The 20,922-nt window shown below is 33.5% G+C and overlaps 1 protein-coding gene across 13 annotated transcripts in view; it reads left to right on the forward strand.

The window, feature by feature from the left end:
- LOC105490348 (dystrophin) overlaps positions 1-20,922 on the forward strand; it is a 2,266,916-nt gene that overhangs the window by 855,139 nt on the left and 1,390,855 nt on the right. For all 13 annotated transcript variants that reach the window (XM_071089080.1, XM_071089088.1, XM_071089087.1 and 10 more), the window contains 2 exons: positions 3,612-3,792; positions 17,173-17,318. In XM_071089080.1, the coding sequence (XP_070945181.1) occupies positions 3,612-3,792; positions 17,173-17,318 (327 nt within the window). The remainder of the gene's footprint in view (positions 1-3,611; positions 3,793-17,172; positions 17,319-20,922) is intronic.

Below are 20,922 nucleotides of genomic sequence, written 5' to 3' on the forward strand. Positions count from 1 at the left end.
GCTTTCCTCTGTGTGTATACATGGAGAGAGAGAGAAAGAGGGCTATTTTTCTTTCTTTCTTTCTCTCTGCCTCCTTTTATAAAGTCACCAATCCCTAAGGGATTAGGCACCACCCCCCAACCCTGATGACCTCATATAAACATTATTACCTCTTAAAAGTCCTATCACCAAATGCAGTCTCACCGATGGTTAGGACTTCATTCAACATGTGAATTTTGGAAGACACCATTCACCCCATAGCACTAAGTTTTGGGAATATTATAGTGAGCATTACAAGGACCCTGCTTTTAGTGTATTTATGGAAAGCAGAGGAGAGAGATATGAAGCAATGGAATCAATATTTTTAAATTTCCTTCTAGGATCAGTTGTTTAAACAAAGATGCAAAGCTTTGGGAGAATGACTAACATGGAAAAACGAACCTGATAGGGCCACCAAGGGCATCTTCCTTGAGAGAGGAGCATTTGAGTTGAGACTTTTGTGATGAGTTGGAATTAGGTAAGAGAACGGTGAAGCGAAAGACTCCAGGCGGAAGGAACATGGCGAGAGGGAGCAATAAAGGCCAAGCACCTGAATGAAGACCATTGCAAATGCTGATCATAGGGGGGCAGAGGAATGAGAGGAAAGTTGAAGAGGAAAAGGCAGGCATATAGGAGACAAACCATTGACTTCTGGGACCTGCTAGTATCTTGGTCTTAATTTGAGGAGCAAATGGAGATCACCAGAGGTTTTATATAGTAAATATCGTCTGGAGGTTGAGGAAGTCATCCTAAGGGAAAATATTTCTTTTACTGCATCCAGCCACAAAATTCCAAATTCTGTTGTCACCTCTTTATCACCCCTTACTCTTTCTCTCAGACCCATTTGTGCCTGTTAATTTGAAGAATCACTTTAGGTAAAATATTTAGCAAGATAAGCTTAATATTATTCATACAAGGGCAAATATATATACTGTTCTGCTGTGATTAGTGATAGGCAAATAAATTATAACATGTTTCACAGCATTTTCTTTTATTTGGAGTTTTATAACATTAGAGTGCATATTTAGCTCATATTCTAATGCTTGGCAGAACTGGTTCTTAATATTCTGGAGGTTAGAGAGCCTTATCAGAATTGGAAGAAATTCATGAACCCTTTCCTGAGAAAAATACAAAAGCTTCCATGAGATAAGCATATAATTTTAAAAGATAAACAGATTTAAAGTAGATACCATACTCTGGAGGACCAACTATACCAAATCCTTTTATGGAGATAATGGCTGATTGTTAACATCTTTTCAAATGCTGAATACTTCAGTTGAAAATTATGTCTTCTATGATTTATTCTCAGAATGTTAAGGTCTCAACTGAACGTTTGCCCAAATGTTTTATTAGTTTCAAAGTCCCTTTTGTTTTTCAGAGCACACTTGGCCATAATGTTGGCTCTTTCTATAGCCACCTGAACAGGAAGAATGGCAGCCCTCTATCTGGACCAATTATAAATCAGGTTCATAGTAGATGCCAATGCTGCCATTTGTAAATCTAGTATACAAAGTATGTGTATATATTTCTGTACTGTAAATACAGAATATTACCCTTTACCTCTTGTCTTGTTTCTTATCCATGGATATATACCAACTTTCTAGCACTTGTTTGAGAGGATTTATATTTGAATGAGAAATACAGGCCACCTCCCCATTTTGCTAAACATCTTTAATCTTCACCCATCAAAAAGATTGAATCGTCAGAGATTATTTTACCTGAATCAACTCATACTGTTATAACCATATAAACACATTCCTCTGAAAGCTGTATTTATATTTTTTAACATGAGAATAAGTGGCATTGTGCATTAGTCTTGCAACCATGACAGAATTTATGTGATAAATTTCTCAGCCACTCCTAAGACAAAAGTTACTCTCTCTCCAAAAGAATATGAATGCTTCCATAAATACTTTTTTTTTTTTTTTTGCCTTTTCACTTTGATTTTCAGGAAGCTCAGATTTAAATTCATTTCAGAATTGCTATAATTCTTTCCATTTTCTCTTCTAATACGCTCATGTTCCAATTTTTAAATTTCAATTATCCTGTTTTTACATATTAAATAGTAACTAATTTTCAAATATTTTTTTCTAAAGACTGCATATATATGAATTATAAGTAAGCAGCCATGATAAACCTTTTAAAAAGGGCAGTGAAAACTTTCTCAGTTCAAATTATATGTGTATTAAATAAAAAAAATCCAACTTCACTGGAAACAAGAGCATGAAAACATTTATGTAGAGAATAGCATGACCAAAAGAAATACAGTGCTAGCCACGAATTCAAGCCGCATATGTAACTTAAAATGGTCTAGAAACTACATTAGGAAAGGATAAAGAAGCAGTAAATGAATTTCAATAGTACATTTTAGTTAAACTGATTTATCAAACATATTATTTCAAAGTTTAATCACTATTTTAAAACTTTGAGATTATGTTCTCAGCTTTCTTCAGAATTAAACGTATTTTGTAATTTCAATGCATCTAAATTTGGACCAACCGCATTTCAGGTGACCCGTAGCCACATGAGCTGACAGCATAGCAGTGTTCATGTGATTTTATCATACAATCCAGGGTACTATGGAGAGCAAAAGAGGGTGCTACTAATAATTATGCCAGGACAACAAGAAGAAATGTGGAGAGTCACAGTAATTTAAATAGTGGCAATTGCCCAGGCACGGTGGCTCATACCTGTCGTCCCAGCACTTGGGGAGGCCAAGGTGGGCGGATCATGAGGTCAGGAGTTTGAGACCAGCCTGGCCAACATAGTGAAACCGTGTCTCTACTAAAAATACAAAAAAGAGCTGAACATGGTAGCGGATGCCTGTAATCCCAGCTACTCAGAGGCTGAGGCAGGAGAATCACTTGAACCTGGAAGGTGGAGGTTGCAATGGGCCAAGATCATGCCATTGCTCTCCAGCCTGGGCAAGGAGAGCAAGACTCTGTCTCAAAAAAAAAAAAACAAAAGTGGCGGTTGCCTGTTTGGTCAGGAGAAGTAATGAGACCATACAAAAGATAGAAGATTATAGATATATTTTTATGTGTGTGTATACATACATACATATAAGTATTATATAGATTATATGTTTGTATGTAATCTATATAATTATATCAAAATATATTTATAATTTAGTATAGATGTATACATATATATATAGGTATATATATAAAATTCATATTTTGCACAAATGAAAGAGAAAATATTGTTGAGTGAGCTTAGAATTTGAAGCAAAGGCACATCATTTTGATATAAAAGGGGAGCAGCCAAACACCTATGTTTGATTTATGGAAAGGATTGAAGGTCATGCATAGTACTTTTCCACTGCACACATTCATACCCATTAATGCTCTACATTATGTCATCTTGAAATTTAAATATCATTATATAGGATGATACGTACTGAACAAAGAGCCAATGTATCCTTAAATGGATGGTCTGTGATAGAGGCTTGTCTACACTGTCATGGATATTTTTTTATCAGATATTTGTCAAGGGTATTAAGCTAAACTTGCCTTACTGCTTTTTAATACCTTCTTTTACAAAATGTAATGTATGCAAAGTAAAAGTGTTACTTTCCATATTCTATGGCACAGGATGAAGTCAACAGGCTATCAGCTCTTCAACCTCAAATTGAACGATTAAAAATTCAAAGCATAACCCTGAAAGAGAAAGGACAAGGACCCATGTTCCTGGATGCAGACTTTGTGGCCTTTACAAATCATTTTAGCCAAGTCTTTTCTGATATGCAGGCCAGAGAGAAAGAGCTACAGACAAGTAAGTAAAAAGCCTAAAATGGCTAACTTGACATTTTCCAAATTGGTTATTTGTGGGGAAATCCGGAAAGTACTAACATGAAACAGTGATTTCTGTCAATGGAACCGTTCTCCCTACAACCTATATTAACAAGGAATGAAATACTGGTGTAGCAGATAAGCTGTCTTTAGATTTTTTTTTTTTTTGTCCTCACAATAATATCTGACTTTGAGAAACAAATAAAAGATGTTTTATGTGGGCATAGCTTCTCCTTGGTGGATTGTAGATTTCAAAATCAGATGTTTTGAATATAGAAGAAAATAAAAGAGCAGTTGAGGTCATATGAATACACTTTCATTAAGTCTAGCTCGCTGTACATACAAGGATATTTGCTAGGCATCTTCTAATACTTCTGTCAGTTTATCTGAAGAGTATTATAGCTTTAGCATACATGTGGCAACTGAAACTAAGCAAAGGACAAATTATTCTTTGGGCTACATTTTACTACTGGATCACTATAATTACATAAATCCTATTTTTTCCTTTGATGATAAAAGATAAAAGTGGAGCAATTATGCAAATTCATACCATGTGACTAGCAAATTTTTCAAGATGTTTCTTTTGTCTCTCACTGAATTGCTTTAATAAGATGATGTTAATACATAGTATTTGCTCCAAAATATCCCTACTCATCATCTTAATTTTAAGACATTCTTTTCAGAGACAGATTCATGACCACCTTTATGAAATAGTATATGGGTTTTTGATTCACTATATACATGCATATATGTGTTCATGTGCACACACAAAATATTATTGAGTAAAATTGGGTTTGAAGGCATTAAGATAAAAGTATTTTTCTGAAAAAAAATCTCTGCCCCAAATTTGTTATGAGAAGCACAGGAACATGTGTTTGTTTTCTACTACAACTTTAATTAGTTGGAGAATACATTATCCTATTGCTTTTCTTTGTAAATATTTAAAGAATTCACCGTATAATATCATTTCCAGAATTAATGTGGTGGTGCACAAAGCTTTTCTCATTTCCCAGCTTTTCATTTTTATGAAAATGAAATGAACTAAATAAAGCAAAGGATACTTTTTTTTTTTTTTTTTTTTTTTTTGTACTTCAAAGTCGTTTTTGCTAAGAGGTTTATTTTCCTGTACAGGTAGTAAAACTTTATAAATAATACCAGCTCCCTCTAGTGGATTTCAGTATACTCGTTGCTGTGCCTCTGTAAAATCAATTTGGGAAAATATTTTAAATGTCCTAGATTTTCAAATATTGACCTATTTAACAATAATGTATTTTCACTTGTCATACAATACATAACCCCCCCCCTTAAAGTTAAATACACTTAGTGGCTATGCAGTAATTGTTGGGCAAAAGTGTCTTTCCACTGGAAATTACTTTATATATTCCTCTTAATCACATTAAAGTTCAACTTTTTATAGTTTACTTTAAAGATGTTCAGAATAGCAAGGTTTGGTAATTGAGATTTGTCTATGATGTCACAGAATAAATATGTAACAGTATATCATCTCTGTTCATACAGCTATCTGTCCATCTATCACTATCATCTGTCTTCTCTTTTAAATTGCATACCTACACATGATGATTGTTTATAAATCTTCCTAACTTTTTCACTGCATTTATATTTAAATAAGTTGTCCCCATTTCCACTCTACCAGCACATCTTGAATGTTGTTATTCACCCTTTTGGAATGCTTGTCTAGATTAATAAATAACCCTTTAATTAAATATGGAATATATATAGTGAATGAAAAATGTAGCATATGAAATTACATAGCAGTTTATTTTGTTAATTTGTAATTATTTCAAATAACTGCACATGTGTAAGCATTGTCCCCAAACTGGCACCAGGGAGCAAATCTCATTTCTTGTGTTACTCCACAGTACTTCGGACATACTAAGTATGCAGGAAATAAGAGCCAACGGAAGTGCCTAGGCACCCATAATGACATTTATTTCCTCTTTACTTTTTTAAACTAGCTTTTTCACACAAAAACCTGGCTTTTAAAATATACTTTCAGTGGTGATAAATGGTATAAGGAATTGGTAGTCGTTATCTGACATAAGTGATATGAGAAAATAATATAAAAAGATAAAATTCTTTCTATTTTCAAAGTACTTTTTAATCTATACATAACTAATTTGTACATCATTTTACCTAACCCTCAGAAACACATTGAGTATTTGTTTTTTATTACACCTATGTCACAGGTAAGCTAATGGGGTTTGAATAACTGAAAGGATGGATAATGGGATGCTATAAGAACTAGATCATATACATGAATGTTCATAACAACATTATGCATAATAGCCAAAACATAGAATAAACCCAAATGCCCATCCACTGATGAGTATATGAAGAAAACGCGCACATCCATACAAGGCAATGTTACTGAGTAATAAAAAGGGATGAAGTACTAATACACGCTACAGTATGGATTACCCTTGAAGACATTATGCTAAGCGAAAGAAGCCAGTCACAAAAGACCATATGTTATATGATTCTCTTGATATAAAATGACCACAATAGGCAAATCTGTAGAGGCCGAAATAAGAGTAGTGGTTGCCTAGGTCTGGGAGGATGAGGGGGTGGAATTGTTTCCCATGACAATTGATAAAATACTTTTCTAGAAACTGAAGACCAGTAAACCCGTGTTATATGCTAGATGAATATAGAAACACAGCATCTAGTCTGTTGTAGATAATTGTTTCAACAAAGATAAAAATGAACACTTATTTCTAAATGTAAATAAGGAAAAATGGGATATAATTTGAGTTTCTTTCATTAGCAATGTGGAAATCATGTCACCATGATTATTAGGGATTTTGTTGGTTTGGTTTAGTTTTGCAAAAATGGAGAAAATGGCAATATTAGTTATGACATAGCCAGTGTTTTGTCTGTTCTAAAGTTTCAAAATGATTCTCTTCTGTTCTACACCATTAGATTTCTTTCAGAACAGTGTCTTGCTCACTTATTCACTAATAAATTCAAGAAATATTTTTGAACACCTGGTATATGCCATAAAAGTGCTGGGCACTAGGTAATATACTTGGTGGAGAAAATCAAGAGCAATATGTCTTCATGGAGCTTATTGAAAGAAAGATAATAAAATTGAATATCTGAATATTATTACAGAATATAATTACTTTGGGGTCTGAAACTGTGATTCTGGGGAGATGATGTTAGAGCCAAACCTGGAGAATGTGCAGGTGCCAGCTGTGTGATAAGTTGGAGAAAGGACATTAGGAGAAATGAAAAGAAACACAAATAACCAAAGGTGAAAAATGAGGGCTTGGTATGTCCAAAAGACATAAGGGAGGCCAGAAGGGCTGGAACGTAAAAAATCAAGGAAAGATTAGGACAAGATGAGGGTAGAATGGCTCAAGGCCCCCATAAACTTCTATAAGAGGTTTGGATTTTAAGAGCAGTTGACATTTCCAAAAGAATTTCAATTGAGGAAATTAAGTAACCTTATTTGTATTTTTGAAAAACCCTCTAGCTGGTATGTAAGGGAGAAATGGAATACAAGTCTGAGGAGAAGCAGGAAGACTTGTGGAAAGAATAGCCACACAGAGGAGAGTCCATTGAACCTTAAACTACAGTTGTGATAAGATTAAGGAAAACCAGTTCAACCCTTGAAGATGTGACGATCTGGGGAGATGTAGTGGGGAAGATATTCTTGCCAGAATTGAAAGAAAATAACTTTTACCTCTTACAGAGACAGTAGAAGAAAATTTTAGGGTAGGCAGCAAGGATGCTCTCCATGGCCATAATTTCAAGCTCTGTGGTTTGTCTCTACCCCTCCCTGTTAGGACGCTGAGACTGGGAATTAAAACAAAGATTGATGTGAACTAACTTTTCTAGCTGCAGGTCAGGAAATTGACCTCATTTACTTTATTAAAATTTAAATTTTTTTATTTTTAAATTTTATTTTTAATACATCTAGGCAAAGGAATCTTTTGTTCCAGTAGACACATACTCTGTTGCATTGCTCCTTCACTCCAGAAAACAGATAAACTGTAAATGTTCCTTTTAAAATTGTGTTATTTTTATCAATACCATCAAGAGCAAGAATAGCAGACATATTTATTTAAGCAAGCTATGTGCTCATTGTGAGATAGAAGAATTGTTCACTGACCTCAAGAATCATGGGAAAACTTGCTAAATGCCAAGTTAAAGCTATACATATATATATGTATATATGTATATATACATAGTGTGTGTGTATACATATGCATACACACACACACACATACACACACACACACACACACACACACACACACACACACAAATTATGTGACAGGAACCTCATACTGTTTTCCAAAATGGCTGTACTAATTTACATTCCCACCAACAGTGTACAAGTATTCTTTTCTCCACAGCCTCTCCAACATTTATCTTTCATTATTTTGAAAGTGGCTGTTCTAATTTTAACATATGTAAGGTAACACATCGTTGTGATTTTTACATTTTTCTGATGTTTATAGATGTTGAGCATTTTATCACGTATCTGTTGGCCATTGGTGCCTCTTATTTCAAGAAATGTCTGTTCATATCCCTTGCCCGTTTTTTAATCAGGTTATTTGTTTTCTTGCTGTTGAGTTCTGTGAGTTTTCTATATATTTTGGATATTAACCCCTTACTAGATATTTGATTTGCAAATATTTTCTCTTGATCTGTGAGCTGCCTCTTCACTCTGTTAATAGTTTTGTTTTCTGTGCAGAAGCTTTTTAGTTTGATGCAATCTAATTTGTCTGTTTTTGCTTTTGTTGTCCATGCCATATCCGTTTCAGCATTATTCATAACAGCCAAGATGTGGAAACAACCTAAATGTCTATCACAGGGTGAAAGGATAAAGAAAATGTGATATATATATATACACACACACATATAGATAGATGTATAGTGATATACATATATACTGATATATAGATTTTATATAGTGATATACATATATAGTTATATATATATATATATATATATATTCCAATGTCTATATATGGCATATATACACAATGGAATACTATACAGTCTTTAAAAAGAAGGAATTTCTGTGATTTGCCACCATGTAGATGGAACTGGAGGACATTGCGCTAGCTGAAATGAGCCAGGCAAAGAAAGACAAATACTATATGATCTCACTTACATGAGGAATAAAAAAAAAAGTCAAATTATAGAAACATAATAAGAGGTAGTTACCAGAGACTGCGGGGGAGAGGAAGGTTGGGAAAGGGAAAATGTTGATCAAAGGCTAGAAAGTTTCACTTACACTGGAGGAATAAATTCTAGCGATCGCTTGTATTGCGTGGTGGGCACAGTTAATAAAAATCTGTATTTCAAAATTAGTAAAAGAATAGATTTTAATATCCTCATCACAAAAAAGATAAGTTGGTGAGGTGATTAATATGTTAGTTAACATGAGCGAATATTTTACAATGCATACACAGATCAAAACATCACATACCCCATAAATACATAGAATTATTATTTGTTAGTTAAATATAAAATAGTTTAACAGGATATTTTGAAAATAGGATTGCTAAGTGGATAGAGCTACTTTTAGAAAAAGAGGGAAAATTCAGCAAAAGAAAAAACTCTTACATTCTAATAAATATTTCTGTAGTGTGGTAGTTTATACTTACACAAAGTTGGTTAGAAAAAAAAACAGCTGTCCTGGAAAATAAATCAATTGTCCAGGAGGTGAAAAACAGAGCAGTACTTATGAAAATGACCCCAATTTCAGTTGGTTCATTGGAGTTTTATGACTTTTAAAACAAAATCTAAGGTGGCCTTACATCAAATTCCTATAAACCCATCTATTTCACTCATGTCAGACCACACCTAGTGCCCTTTGTAAGAATGGAGCCTAAGCAGCAGGAACTTACAACAGAGCAAGTGGCATAAGCAAAAAGGCGTGAAGTAATTAAATGGCATATTTAGATTGGAGGATAGAATATTGATTTTGATAGAAAATTGGGCTAAAATGTTGATTGAATTCCTAATCACAAAGATACTTGTATTTCAAACTAAGGAAACAACTTATATGTTGGCATTAGAAATTCAAGTTATACTCAAACTTCCTTGCACTTCTAATTATCTGAAGGACCATTTCTAGTATGTTAATCATCATATATCATGGGTCCTGTCTTATTTCTTGACACCTTTTCCAGTGTTCACATTTTAGAGAAATGCTTACTTTTGTCATGTTCTATGTTATTTAATAAAGTTTGGAGCCTTTGCTGATTGCGTTATCTCCTTGACTTTAGATTGATCACGGGGAATAGGAAAAAGGTGGGATCTGGTTGGTATGGAATTAAAGACTCAAGTTGAGCATTTTTCCACAGATATATGTCATTAGTTCAACTTCTACACATATGTGTAATGCATTTTTTTCCCCCACAGGTAATAATGGGGAATTCAAGTTGGACTCGATTTAATATTCTCAACAGGACTTTACATGTTTTTAAATGCTGTCGCTATTAGGACTACTAACATATCATCTCTTTCTCTCCCCAAATGGATTACATGGGAGCCTTTTCCAGCTTCTATATAAGCACTTTCCAATAGAAAAATAATATGAGCCATATATTTAATTTTAAATGTTCTAGAAACCACATTAACAGATAAACAGGTAAAACCCATTTCAAAATATTATTGTTTCAACATAGAATCAAAATTTTAAAATGTAGAAATAGGTTTACATTCTTTTTGTATGAATTGTCCAATATCTCATGTGTCTTTATGTATACAGAACATCTCAACTCAAACTGGCCCTATTTCAAGTGCTTAATGGCCACGTGGCCGGTTGCTACCTTATTGGTTGGCGCAGTTATGTCTTCCTTCTCTCTACTGTACATTCTCTGATGCTTAAGTGCCTATTTTCTGAGTAGTTCTATTTTTTAAGAGGAGAGATTTTTTTTTTTCAGTGAAGTGTCGTATATAACCGACCGTTCTGGGATCTCTTTATCATGACAGTTATGTCTTTCAGAATTTTCAATAGAGGTCTCTGTTTACTTTGCTTTCCAGTTAAAGTGGTTTGCCCTTGACATAGACTCATGTGTATTAGAAAACGTAGCATCTAATTTCATACTTAGCTCTTTTGTTTGAAACAAAATAGTCTTGCTTTGTCTCTCTTGGTCTGTCCTTTGCTCTCCTCTTTTTTCTCGCTTCTTTTCCCTTTAGCCCCTCCCTCTTTTCAGAGTTAAAGACAAGCAGTTTTTAAACAAAAGGTTCAGAAAACTTCTTTTTTATATTCCTATACTATAATTTTAGATGTCAGTTTGCCTATACTTTATCACTTCCATCCCCCACATGGCTATATTAAATGTGTAGATATTAATGGAATATATACATTTTTTACTTTTCAAGATAAACAGTAGTATAGGATAGGAGCTCTTAATTTTTATTTTCCCAGTAATTTACAGTGCATGTTTCCAAGCTTGTGATCACTTATATAATTTTAATTTTGTTGAATATATTTCACTAATAACACAAAAGATATCTGCATTTTAAAAATGGTCCTTTAGCAACAGAATAGTAGAAACTGTCATATGAATACTTTCTTTTGAGATAAAAGTTACATATTTATAAGCAATATATTGGCTAAATGTTAAATCTTCAGGCCATATTTTTCCTGAGTCTGTGCTGAGTCTAATGTTGTCAGTAGAACTCTTGAGGTCTTTTAAGATGGTAGGTTATTTATTAGATTGGATATGTTTATTGTCTTATTGCTGTCAGTAAAGATAAACTTATCTGTTGGATTATTAATCTCTATTTCTACATAAAAGGAAAAAAAGTGAATTTCCCTAGATGGAACTGGTCTATTTCTGCTCCTATGTTGGGATCACAAGGGCAGCATCTACACATATCTCGCCGACTAGTAGGTTGGGCAGCTCATACTGAGTTTGCCCTTGGGTTCATTGGCTCCTGTGTAAGACTTTTTCTTTCTTCTTATCCAAAACAGATTTAGAATTCTTCACTGGCATTCCCTGGCATGCATGGTTTAAATGAGATACTCTAAATCATTGTAAATTTGTCAAGCATTTCCTGAACCTTGATAGCAATCCTTGCTGTCATTACATAGTGTCATTACATTCCACATAAGAAAATCAGAAAAAGAAATTGTGATATTTATGTTTGTAGGAGTGTATTTTTTTGTTTGTTTGTTTTCCAGCTTGCCCCAGAAACTACATTAGATGGACAGATTCCCCAACTAATCTTTGGAAGTTTATTTGTTAAATCTACAAAAGAATTCCCAAGAGATTAGATTTTTTGAAATGATCAGTTTCAAATGAATTTAGTACCAAATTAGGGTAAGGATTGGAATGCAAGGAGGAATTAAAAATATGCATGTTTTAATTATAGTTTACCAATATGAAGTGATTCCCATGAGATTCAGTTGTTGGACCATTTAGCGTAGATACATGCAATAAAAATTGTAAAGGTCTATTGAATAGAAGACTAGTAGCAAATGAAAGGATGTCATCCCATGTATGTTACTCATCTTTGGCACTCAGAAGTAATTGACAGATAATCACTCAGCCTCAATTGTGTTAGGGGCTGGAGAATGGATTGAATGAAAACTATGAGCTCTGAATTATGACTATGATAAAATTAAAACTTTATATTATAACCAGTGCTTATGATTCTGAGGAAAATACTGAATTCTCAGTGAGTTCAAATTTGATGTAAATTTGATATTTTCTATTTAAACATATTAAACATACATTTTCATTGTTAAAATAATGTTAATGAATTAAATTCTGTGAATATGTAAATAATGACAGCATAAACATATTGTAAAAGGCAGGTAATTTTAATCATATTTAAGATGTATGTAAAGGCCAGGTACGGTGGCTCACACCTGTAATCTCAACACTTTACAAGGCTGAGGCAGGAGGATGGCTTGAGTACTGGAGTTTGAGACTAGCCTGGGCAACATAGGGAAACCTTATCTCTACAAAAAAAAAAAAATTAACCTGGCATGGTGGCATGTGCCTGTAGTCCCAGCTACTCGGGAGGCTGAGATGGGAGGATTGGTCAAGCCTGGGAGGTCGAGGCTGCAGTGAGCCATGATTGCACCACTGCAGTCCTGCCTGGCAGAGACCCTGTCTCAAAGAAAAAAAGATGTATATAAACAATCTTTGTTACCTTATTGTATAACTTTCAAAAATATAGCTGATATTTTAATGGTCAGTAATCTTTGAAAATATGTAGCTCACTTAGTAGCTCATTTCTTCATTGTTTTCTGATGGCCTGTATCATCTCCATAGTTTTTGGGGCTAATTTTTTTCTGCACTTTCCACTTTTACAAGTAGTTCTGTCTTCTGTCAAAACAGAGTGGAATTTTGATTTAGATCTCAGTGGGGAGACTTCAAGTCTTGTACCTGAATACCGATCAGAAGTTATACAGAAAAAAATCAATAATTCAGAGACTGAAGTGTTTCAATTTTCATTAAACCAGAAGTTAAAGAGGAGACATGTTCAAGTTCAATTAAACCAATTTTTATGAAGCTTATGGTTCATCCAACATACCACCTTGTGTCTGCCCATAGTCCCCTCTCCTTCTAGATCATTTGCTGAAATTACATCTCAGACACAATCATTTGCTTCGTTGTAACTAAATACTTCACTTTACTTCACTGTTATTTATAAGGTCCCTTTTGGACTTCGTTTATTTGTAATCATCTAGCAATCAAATAAATGCATCTGCCACTCTCAACACTCCTCTTCAACATAGTAGTAGAAGTCCTAGCCAGAGCAGTCAGACAAGAGACAGAAATAAAGGGTATCCAAATCGGTAAAGAGGAAGTCACACTGTCAGTGTTTACTGACTGTATGATCGTTTACCTTCAAAACCGTAAAGACTCCTCCAGAAAGCTTCTAGAACTGATAAAATAATTCAGCAAAGTTTCCAGATACAAGATTAATGTACGCAAATCAGTAGCTTTTCTATATAACAACAGTGACCAAGCAGATAATCAAATCAAGAACTCAACCCCTTTTACAATAGCTGCAAAATAAATAATAAAATAAAACAACAACAACAAAAACTTAGGAATATACCTAACCAAAGAGTCGAAAGACCTCTCCAAGGAAAACTACAAAACACTGCTGAAAGAAATCATAGATGACACAAACAAATGGAAGCACATCCCATACTCAAAGATGGGTAGAATCAGTATTGTGAAAATGACCATACTGCCAAAAGCAATCTACAAATTCAGTGCAATTCACATCAAAATATTGGCATCATTCTTCACATAATTAGAAAAAAACAATTCCAAAATTCACGTGGAACCAAAAAGGAGCCTGCACAGCCAAAGTAAGACTAAACAAAAAACAAATCTGGAGGCATCACACTACCTGATTTCAAACTATACTAAAAGTCCATAGTCACCAAAACAGCATGGTACTGGTATAAATATAGGCACATAGACCAATGGAACAGAATAGAGGACCTAGAAATAAACCAAAATACTTAAAGCTAACCAATCTTCAACAAAGCAAACGAAAACATAAAGTCAGGAAAGGACACCCTTTTCAACAAATGGTGCTGGAATAATTGGCTAGCCACATGTAGGAGAATGAAATTGGACCCTCATCTCTCACCTTGTACAAAAACCAACTAAAGATGGATTAAATACTTAAACCTAAGACATGAAACTATAAAAATTCTAGAAGATAGCATTGGAAAAACCTTTCCAGACATTGGCTTAGGCAAGGATTTCGTGACCAAGAACCCAAAAGCAAATGTAATAAAAACAAGGATAAGTCGCTGGGACCTAATTTAAACTAAAAAGCTTTTGCATGGCAAAAGAAACAGCAAACAGACAACCCACAGAGTGGTAGAAAATCTTCACAATCTATACATCTGACAAAGGACTAATATCCAGAATCTGTAACAAATTCGAATCAGTAAGAAAAATACAATCCCATCAAAAAGTGGCCTAAGGACATGAATAGACAGTTCTCCAAAGGAAATATACAAATGACCAACAAACATATGAAAAATGCTAACATTACGAATGATTAGGGAAGTGCAAATCAAAACCACATATGATACCGTCTTACTCTTGCAACAATGGTAATAATAATAAAAAATTTTAAAAAATAGTACATGTTGGCATGGATGTGTTGATCGGGGAACACTTGTACACTGCTGGTGGGGATGTAAACAAGTACAGCCACTATGAAAAATAGTGTGGAGATTCCTTAAATAACTAAAAGTAGAACTACCACTTGATCCAGCAATCCCATTACTGGGTATCTACTCAGAGGAAAATAAGTCATTATTCAAAAAAGATACTTGCACATGCATGTTTATAGCAGCACAATTCACAATTGCAAAATTGTAGAACCAACCCAAATGCCCATCACTGAATGAGTGGTTAAAGAAACTGTGGTGCGTGTGTGTGTGTGTGTGTATATATATATATATGCATATACATATATGTGTGTGTGTGTGTCTATATATATGTATGTATATATGATGGAGTATGACTCAGTCATAAAAAGGAATGAATAAATAGCATTTGCAGTGACTTGAATGAGATTGGAGACTATTATTCTAAGTGAAGTAACTCAGGAATGGAAAACCAAACATCGCATGTTCTCACTGATAAGTGGGAGATAATCTATGAGGACACACAGGCATTAGAATGATATAATGGACTTTGGGGACTTTTGCGGAAGGTTAGGGGGAGGAATAAAAGACTACAAATAGGGTATGGTATATACTGCTCAGGTGATGGGTGCACCACAATCTCACAAACCACCACTAAAGAACTTACCTATGTAACCAAATACCACCCGTACCCCCAATAACTTATGGAAAAATAAAAAATGCATCTGGTTAATAGAGAAACATATTATTTATATAAATTAAAACAGTGAGATTTTAACTACCACAAAGATCTTTTAATAAGAAATCAAAAGTGCTTAGATTAAGTATAATCTCATAACATTTTTATGAGTTCCCAAATAATTGCAATATAAGCATATTGAATAAAATTACCCATTTCTAACATTTCAGTATCCATTGCCAACACACTCTAAAATTATCGCAACCATCTGAATACTACATTAAATACATGCAAAATACTTTCCTATAGTCTTCTCATTTAGTGTAGAAGGAATTGGTGTATTGAAATGACATTCACATACCAGCAATTAAAATAATATGATTTAGTTTATGTTATTTGATGTGATGATGTAAACCAGGACTTTGCATTGTGATTTCATGTATTTAGAAACATTAGTCATTATCTGTTTAAATATGGCTTCTCCCACATTCTGGGATGCATATATAGTAGACCATTTTACTGTGTTTTCTATCTTTTTGTGTCTCCATGTTTCATTCCAGGTATTTGCTTCTGAATCTTAAGGTTTAGTAATTCTCTATTTACCCCTGTCAAATTTGCTGTTAAACCCATGCACTTAGTTCTTACTTTTCACTTACTATATCTTTAATTCTAGAATTTCTTTGGGATTATCCATAAAATGTTTTGTCCTTTATATAGTTTACAGTTCTCTGCAGCATTCTCAATCTTGTGTCTAATCTCTTTCAACATGGTCAATGTAGCTACTTAAGTCACATTTCATATATATACATATACACACATACTTTAAAACATATAAACTTGTATGTATACACATACTGTATATCTCTGTATAATACTTTCCCTAATATACTTATGTATTATAATTGTGCATATAAAACTATATACATACACACACACATATGCCTCTTTAATAGCCTGTTTTCTCAATTGCAATTGGGATTACCAATGTATGTACCTCACAGGTTTATTATAAGAGTTAAGAATGATAATATATATATGGGATTTTTATTAGAGTTCTTGATACATATAAAGCATACATAAATGGGTTTTGTTTCAGTAAAATTAGACATGACATGATGTAATTTAAAAATCAAGGGCTTTGGATAATGATACTATTTTTTTCCAAAGGCAAATGATAACACTGAAAGACAGTAGCCTTTCAATATCAGATACAATTGGACTCTGCTCGGTTTCTCCAAATACCATCTGTATCACCTTGGGCAAATGACTCAGCTTCTCTGTTTTTCTGTTTCCTGACCTTATAAAATGAATTGAACAATATAGATTTTCCAGGTGGTTTTGTGAATTTAATGTAACATATATAAGGACCCTGGCATACTACACATGTAGCAGGAATATATCTTCATAATCATAATCGTATTCAAATACATTTTTCAGATGTTCTAATTTTGTTAATATTTGAAACTAGTGATATAATTGAGTTTGCTGACAATGTAGGAAAACATGGCAAAGTGTGAAACAGTTAAGTGATTCTCATTATTTTTTCCCTTTTGATAAAGTTTTTGACACTTTGCCACCCATGCGCTATCAGGAGACGATCAGTGCCATCAGGACATGGGTCCAGCAGTCAGAAACCAAACTCTCCATACCTCAACTTAGTGTCACCGACTATGAAATCATGGAGCAGAGACTCGGGGAATTGCAGGTCTGTGAATATTTGAATGTCAAAGCAATAAAGCATGCTTATCAAGCATTCACATTGATAGAACCTTTAAATAATAATAGAATTTAATTAATTCTGGCAAGTATGGTAGTTTGCCCATTGAGCAAATGAAAATGAGAGTTTAAAGTATTATTTATGCATACACTCTATCTATGGATATATGTATACAGGCATATATATATATGCAGTTTTTGAAAACAATTGTGTGATCTATTTGTGAAGTATATTTTTAATTTAGCATGCATTTTCAGACGTATTGATTTTGATTATTAGAAACACCATTGTTTTATTCCCCACTTTTGCTTCTTTATTTGTAACTCCTGTCACATTCTCAAACATACGGGTAAAATCAGTGTACAGTCATCCCTTTGTATCCATGGGGAATTGGTTCCAGGAACTCCTATGAATATCAGAATCCACAGATGCTCAAGTCCTTGATATGAATGGTGTAATATTTGCATATAACTTATGCACATCGTCCCATATACTTTAACTCATCTCTGGATTACTTCTAATATCTAATACAATGTAAATACTATGAAAATAGATGTTATACTGTATTATTTAGGAAGTAGTGACAGTGAAAAAGTCTTACATGTTGAGTACAGTTGTAATTATTTTTTTTGAATATTATCTATTAGTAGTTGATTGAATCCACTGATTCAGAATCCACAAATATGGAGGTCTGCCTGTATTTATAAAATTAGTTTAAACTTAAACATTAATTTTATGTAATAATGTAATGAGATATTTGAATTCTAATAGCTACATTTTTTAACATCCTTGTATCAGGAAAGATATACTAATATGGGAAATGAAAGAAATAATTTGTAAGAGATTTTAGAATACTTTTCCTACTTTATTTGTTTTGTTTTATTTTTAGACAGAGTTTCACTCTTGTTGCCTAGGCTGGAGTGCAGTAGTGCTATCTTGGCTCACTGCAACCTACGCCTCCCGGGTTCAAGCGATTCCCCTGCCTTAGCCTCCTGAGTAGCTGGAATTACAGGCACGCGCCACCCCACCCAGCTAACTTTTGTATTTTTTAAGTGGAGATGGGGTTTCACTATGTTGGCCAGGCTGGTCTCAAACTCCTGACCTCAGATGATATGTCTGCCTCAGCCTCCCAAAGTGCTGGGATTACAGGCATGAGCCACTGTGTCTAGCCCTTTTCCTACTAATTTTAAAATACTGCATAATATATTCAATAACTTTTTATTTCTTAAGACATGAAAACATATGAGTTATATTTAGAAGCTGAGATAATATGTGCCCTTTAAGAAAAATGTTTTAAAAATTCAAATTTTAACTTTATCGTATAGAATCTTTTCCTGAGAATTAAATATTTTTTTGAAGTAATGTATTCAAAGGAAAATATATTTAAGCAGCTTTCGTTATATATTGTCCTATTTAGATATTCTGTGATACCAAATGGTAGTTGTTTAGCCTTTTTTGTTTCCTTTTGTTGCAGTTTTTAATGCTTGGCATAATGATTCCAAAGTCTATTTGGAAAAATGTGTGGCCTAATAGAACTAGTAAACTTTAAAAAATAAGAATAAAAACGTGCAACAATAAGGAAAGTGAAGAAAACACACAAGAAAAGGCAATTAGATGAGCAGAAGACACTATTTCCACTGAAAAAAATAGGAAAGAAAATAATCGTTCATAAATATTATTGGGAAATGTATTAATTAACAAAAAAATAAGGTATGAACATTTCCCCCAAAGTTACACCAAAATAAAAACCACATACAATAGAATGTTCAAAAATGTGGGGAAGTGTAAACTTTGGAAAATGTTTAAAATAATAATGTTATAAAAATTGAGGTAGAGAAGCTTAAAAATCAATGGAAGCAATCACAGTCATTGTAAAAACACCAGAGACAATTTTAAGGAAATATGATACCAAGGAAACTTTCTTTTTTTTTTTTTTTTTCTGTGAGTAAGGAAGAAAGTCTTGAGTAAGGTATCCTCCAAAAAGAGACATATATGAATAATAAATCTATGAATAATTGTAACTTAAATTGTAAAGGAAGAAGTAAAAAAAAAGTTACAAAATGAGGTAACTTTTTTACATACTAAATTGTGTACACACACACAAAAGATATAAGTATGGATTTGGAAGTGGTGAACTAAAAATTCTCTCTTACTGCTGGAAATGTAAACTCAATATGAATTTTACTGAGGTTAACACTTCAGTGCATCCTAATAACATACAACAATGTTAATATAATTTCCAGGAAGTCTATATCTTACAGAAATAATCAGAATACACTCAAAGATGTAAATGGAACTGGAGATAGATAGGACATTGATGGACGGATAGATAGATAGATAGGTAGGTAGTTAGAGATAAACATAATTTACATGAGTGGAAAACTAGAAATCAATTTGTAGAACTAATAATGGAAATTGTTAAACTAGAGAAGCCATTACAATTTTTGTTTTTGAAAAAACAAAAAATTGACAAGGGCAAATGCTCCCAATAAAATAACCTAGCTCAAAGTGTAGTTACATGCTAGGTATTGTCTAAATAATCAGTCATAGGGGAACAATTTAAAACAGTGAAATAAAAGTAAAGTAAAAATAAACAAGTTGGCCGGGCGCGGTGGCTCAAGCCTGTAATCCTGGCACTTTGGGAGGCCGAGACGGGTGGATCACGAGGTCAGGAGATTGAGACCATCCTGGCTAACACGGTGAAACCCCATCTCTACTAAAAAATACAAAAAATTAGCCGGGCATGGTGGCGGGCGCCTGTAGTCCCAGCTACTCGGGAGGCTGAGGCAGGAGAATGGCGTAAACCCAGGAGGCAGAGCTTGCAGTGAGCTGAGATGCGGCCACTGCACTCCGGCCTGGGCGACAGAGCGAGACTCCGTCTCAAAAAAAAAAAACAAAACAAAAACAAACAAACAAAAAAACCCAACAAGTTAAGTACCACCAAATAGGCATAGGATACTATGAAACTACAAAAGTTAGATGTTTGACAAATTTTGGTTGATATAGGTCAAATTATGTGAGAAAGAATAACTGGGTATGTGTGCATATATGATCATATATTTAATATTTAGCTATACATAGAACAAATTGATAATTTATATAAAATGTTCTTTTTTTTCATTTTTTTAATGAACCTTTATTATTTTATAAAGAGAAAGTTACATTTAAGTAAATATTGAACAGGGGAAGCCTAAAGTTGTCATCCAATGTAAGAAATTTCATGTGTCATACAGAATAAGTATAAATAAATTTTATAAATTCTCCACAAAATTATCCTTGAATCCCACCATAATACTACATAACAGAATAACATTTTTTGAAAATATGAAACATTAAGTACATATTCAGTAAGTTTTTCTATTGCATATATCAATATTATTAGCTATAGTTTTGCGTAGAGTTTACTTTCCTGAAAGCTCAGTATAATTAACTTCAACTCCATTAACTGTATCACAACTGCTGTTAGTTATATATATATACTTAATTCAGTAAAATTAGATGCACCAAAACTCTTTGGCTCTGTAAGATATAGTTTTGAGATATATTTGACATTGTTTAGAAAAATGCATAGGGAGTGTTAAATAAAATATCA

The sequence above is a fragment of the Macaca nemestrina genome, chromosome X (assembly GCF_043159975.1).
Source record: "Macaca nemestrina isolate mMacNem1 chromosome X, mMacNem.hap1, whole genome shotgun sequence".
Classification (NCBI taxonomy): Eukaryota; Metazoa; Chordata; class Mammalia; order Primates; family Cercopithecidae; genus Macaca; species Macaca nemestrina.